General features: G+C 33.9%; 1 protein-coding gene across 1 annotated transcript; it reads left to right on the top strand.

The window, feature by feature from the left end:
- Window positions 1–286: 286 nt before the first annotated feature.
- LOC104243575 (cationic amino acid transporter 6, chloroplastic-like) lies at window positions 287–4,660 on the top strand. Its single transcript, XM_009798784.2, has 5 exons — window positions 287–651; window positions 764–986; window positions 1,500–1,830; window positions 2,241–2,469; window positions 3,848–4,660. Exons 1-5 carry the CDS (start codon window positions 294–296, stop codon window positions 4,402–4,404), a joined length of 1,698 nt encoding a protein of 565 aa, XP_009797086.1. The 5' UTR covers window positions 287–293; the 3' UTR covers window positions 4,405–4,660.
- Window positions 4,661–5,041: the final 381 nt, after the last annotated feature.

Genomic DNA, 5,041 nt, shown 5'->3' with positions numbered 1-5,041 from the left:
CATACTAACCTTAATACCCCGGTACAGATCATAATTACGTTCGATTATCTACTAATCTTATATCATAATTCTCGACCTCCACACCCTAATTCTTAAGAACGGAGAATGTCTTGGTAAATAGCACTTTATTTCTTTAGTGGGCCTACTTGTCACAAATAAAAATTAGTCGAGCCAATGAGTTTTAGATAATACAATTAATAAAAAGGTATAACTACAAAAAGATGTTCTTATCATTGCTTATATAAAACCTTGACATTGAAATCTAAAGAACCCACGCACTCATTAACCAAAAAATGGTTTTCTCCACTTACCTTCATTCTTTCTCTAAAACACCACAAAAGCTAAAGAAAAGAATGTTAGCGACATGGACACCAGACCAAGAGCTTAACAAAGTGAGGCTAAGGTCTGGTGCTGACATGAAAAGAAAACTAACATGGTATGATTTAGTAGCTCTTGGAGTGGGAGGAATGCTTGGCGTTGGAGTTTTTGTTACTACTGGTCCAGTTGCTCGTAAAACTTCTGGCCCTTCTGTTTTCATCTCATATATAATAGCTGCTATATCAGCACTTCTTTCTTCCTTGTGCTATACTGAGTTCTCTGTTGACGTCCCTGTTGCCGGAGGTGCTTTCAGTTATCTTCGCGTTACTTTTGGTATGTATAAAAAGGTCAAAATAATTTACTAATGTAATATTTATTACGTTGTTAGTGTATATAAGTTAAATTTTATGGGGTTATTGAATTAACATGGTGAAGGTGGGTGCAGGAGAATTTGTGGGTTATTTTGCTGGAGCAAATATATTAATGGAATATGTGTTGTCAAATGCTGCTGTGTCAAGAAGTTTTACGGAGTATTTGTCTTGTGCGTTTGGTAGGAATGACCCAAACTCATGGAGAGTTCATGTACATGGTTTAATGGATGGTTACAACATGTTGGATTTCTCAGCTGTTGCATTGATTATTGTCCTCACTATTTGCTTGTGTCATAGGTTTGTTAACTATCTTGCTTTCATGCTTGGCTTTCTTAACAATTTTTAAAATAACGGTCGGGTTTGAGCCAGTTTGCGTACACCTCAAAGTTATTTTCACCGATACCACCCACATGCATTCAAGGGGTGTCAATTCACGCCCCTTTACTGAAAAATTAATGTACTAGGTAACGGATTACTTTTTATGCATATATTGTATATTGACTCCTCTTAGCTTGATTTATAGGTAGATTTACTTCTTTATATTTTGACATCCCTTACTGAAAATTCTGGCTTCGTCGTGATATATGCTACCTACCTTCAGCAAACCTTGTTTTTCTAATAGTCAATATACTTTCCACTAAATGAATTAATGGGAGAAATACAAAGTCATGTCTTCTTTCTTTCCCTAGTGTGCTTGGAAAAATTATTGGTCAAACATGGAATATCATTTTCTTTTAGTTTTATAGTTAACATTTCGTCTAGTGGTTTGTGATAGTGATGTGGGGTGTATATCTTTTGGTAATTTTGCAGCACTAAGGAAAGCTCAATGTTGAACCTGGTAATGACAATGTTCCATGTGGTTTTCTTTGGATTTATAATTATTGCTGGCTTTTGCAATGGAAGAGTGGAAAACTTAGTAAAGCCAGGAGGAATAGCTCCATATGGTGTTAGAGGAATTCTTGATGGAGCAGCCATAGTTTATTTTAGCTATATTGGATATGATACAGTCTCAACAATGGCTGAAGAAATAAGAAACCCTTCAAAAACTCTACCAGTGGGAATTGTTGGCTCAGTCCTCATTGTCTCTGCCCTCTATTGTCTCATGGCATTATCTTTGTGCCTTTTGGTACCTTATAACATGGTATGTCATTCAACTTAGTCCTTCATGTTCATTTTTCTTCCTACTCTATATAAGGCCATTACTCGCTTTCCAAGGATTTAACTTATATACAGTATAAAGAACATTTTCTTGAGAGGAGAGACTACTGGAAACAACCTCTAGCTCTACCTTTTTAAGATAGCGGTTAATGTTTACGTATACATTACCTTTTCAGACCCCACTTGTAGGATTATACTGGATTTATTGTTGCAGTTGTACTATATAAAGAATATGTACACTATGAAATTTTACATATAACAGATTGTATGCATTATTTTCAGGCAACTAGTTTCACTTATTATAGACAGTTACTTTATAGTCATGACTTGTGTAGCAAATTTATGAATACTGTCGGTGTATAGAAATTAAACTATTCTTCGAATGTTTGGTAGATCCCAGAAGGAGCTTCATTTTCAGCAGTTTTTCAGCAAATGGGTTGGAAGTGGGCAAGCAATGTAGTAGGGGTTGGTGCATGTTTGGGGATTGTGGCATCTCTATTAGTAGCCATGCTTGGACAAGCAAGATACCTTTGTGTCATTGGGAGGGCTAGGCTTGTGCCTTCTTGGTTTGCCCAAGTACATCCAACAACAGGCACTCCACTTAATGCTACTATTGTTTTAGGTAAGTAGAAATTTTTTTCCATTCAATATCCATAACGCACTAGCCTAATATTTTCTAGCACATTAATCCATCATTTACAAGAAGATGTATTGGATTGATCTCTCATGGCCTTTTGGCATGAGAGAATATAATGATGGGAAATCTTTACTTCCATTAGACAACTATCATTACCTAAATATATTAGTAGAATTTTGTTCAAAGATAATCACATTTAGTCTGCGACCGAAATTATTTATATAGTCAAACTTCTCTATAACAACATCTCTATATAACAACACTTCACTATAAAAGTCAAGCTTTTTTGGAACCAATTTTCATGTTATGCTATAATATATGTTCTATATAACAACACTTCGTTATAACATCCAAAAATATTCGGAACAAACAAGGCTGTTATAGAGAGGTTTGACTATATTCGGTAGCCGCAAAAATGTATAAAATTTATATATATTTTTATTATTATTTTGAGAGTGATTATACCGTCGTATCGAAAACATGTGACTACATGGTGGTCTAAATGATAGTTCTCATGATGATACAGCTGTTATAGAATGAGATATATATGTATTCTAGATATGCTCTCACAAGCTAGTCCCTACTTATTAACTTTGGTTTCTTAGAGCCCCATATGTATAATCAATTATTTATCCTCTTGTCAAAATCAAAGGAGACCTTTTTTTTGTTTGTATGTTTAGGGTGGTTGTTTCTTTTCTTTCTTTCTTTTCATTTGTTTTCCGTAGTGACAATAAAGTGAAGATTAATTAACTTGGAAGCACAGTTGTCTTCACAAAGAGTCGTATATGGAAGAATAAAACACCTTTCTGAACAAGCTTATATCACAAGAAACCTGGCTAATTCAACCTACAAGTCATTAATTAAGTCTGATCTTTTTATTAATGAGAAAGAAAGTCTCCCTCCTTTTCTTCTAAATGGTCTATTTTCCATAGGCATCAAATTAAGAATAACTTTTATTTAAGTTGATCGGAAACAGTCCCTCTATTCATCCAGAGTATTGGCGGAGCCACAAGCACCAAAGGGGTATCAACCGACACCCCTTCGCCGGAAAATTATATTGTATAGCTCGATACTTTTTTTAAATATGTATATATAGTATATAATGATACCCCTTGTCTTCTTGGTGAGTTTATTTCTTTATATTTTGACTCCCCTTAATTAAAATCCTGGCTCCGTCACTGTTCTGAAGTAGGGGTAAGGTCTGCACATACACATTACCTTTCCCAGATCCCACTTGTGAGATCCCACTGGTTTGTTGTTGTTCGTTGTTGTTGTTATTGTTGTTTTTTTTTTATTTAAGTCGAGAACTTCAACAAGGCATCTACATTTCATAGTTTTTGTTACATTTTATTTTATTTTGCAGGTATATGCCAAGCATCAATTGCACTATTCACAGAACTTGAAATTGTGATAGAAATGATTTCCATTGGCACATTACTAGTATTCTACTTAGTATCCAATGCACTAATATTCCGTCGATATGTTATCCTTAGCAAAAATCCACCACTTCACACTCTCTTCTTCCTCTTCCTTCTTTCATGCACTTCATTTGCATTCTCTTTAGCATGGAAACTCAAATTACAATGGTGGAATCTCCTCTTATTCGCTACCCTTACAATTTCTATGACATTCATTTTCCAGTATTTGGTTCCTCTGGTCGTCGTACAACGACCAGATAGTTGGTTGGTTCCTTTGATGCCATGGCCTGCTACAATATCCATTTTTCTTAATGTTTTTCTCATGACAACTTTGAAAATGGTGGCATACAAAAGATTTGGAATATGGGCTGCTTTAATAACATTATTTTATGTAGTTTATGGTGTCCACTCAACATATCATGCAGAAGAAATGGAGATGGTAGTTGTTGATAATAATGTGAACACTCAACAAACTGCTAAGGTTGAAATCCAAGTTCTTTAATGCAAGGTGCATGTGATATTTTTATTTAGCAATTGCAGTAATAATATTGCTGAAGCCAAAGCAATATTAATATAAAGTATGAGATCATCTTGCAAACTGGGGTGAGATGATTAAGAAGGAAAATTTTAATTTCTTTATTATATGGTAATTTGGAAAATTGTATATCCATATGCTTCCACCTTTTTCTCATAGTAATTTTTTTTTGTTTGACTTTCTTGTAAGCAAGTTTCTATTTTGAATAGGAAAAAATTAGATGAAAATTTTAGCTAAACTTTGATTTTGATATTTTATGAACTTTGTTCAATTCCTACATTAAAAAAATTGTAAATTGTAATAAAGTCTACTTAAATTTATTCATGAATGTAGCCAAAATACGTATTCTTTCTTCGATTTAAACGAGATTCCTGCATAAAACTTGTTAGTTTAATATGAGGAAAAGAAAAGGAAGAAACATCTATTGGCTTTGAAGAAGTTTGAAAGGTCAAAAGGAGAAGCTGGCTTTTTCTTATATTTTTCTTTTTCTCAAATGTGTTCTATTGGTTAATATTTGACTTGATAAATTTCTTTTACTAGATAGCTGGAATCATTTTTTTGGGGGAATAATGCTGACTTTGGAATCAGTTCAATCTAAAAATAT

Source organism: Nicotiana sylvestris, chromosome 8 (assembly GCF_000393655.2).
Source record: "Nicotiana sylvestris chromosome 8, ASM39365v2, whole genome shotgun sequence".
Classification (NCBI taxonomy): Eukaryota; Viridiplantae; Streptophyta; class Magnoliopsida; order Solanales; family Solanaceae; genus Nicotiana; species Nicotiana sylvestris.
This window is presented reverse-complemented; position numbering and strand designations above follow the sequence as displayed.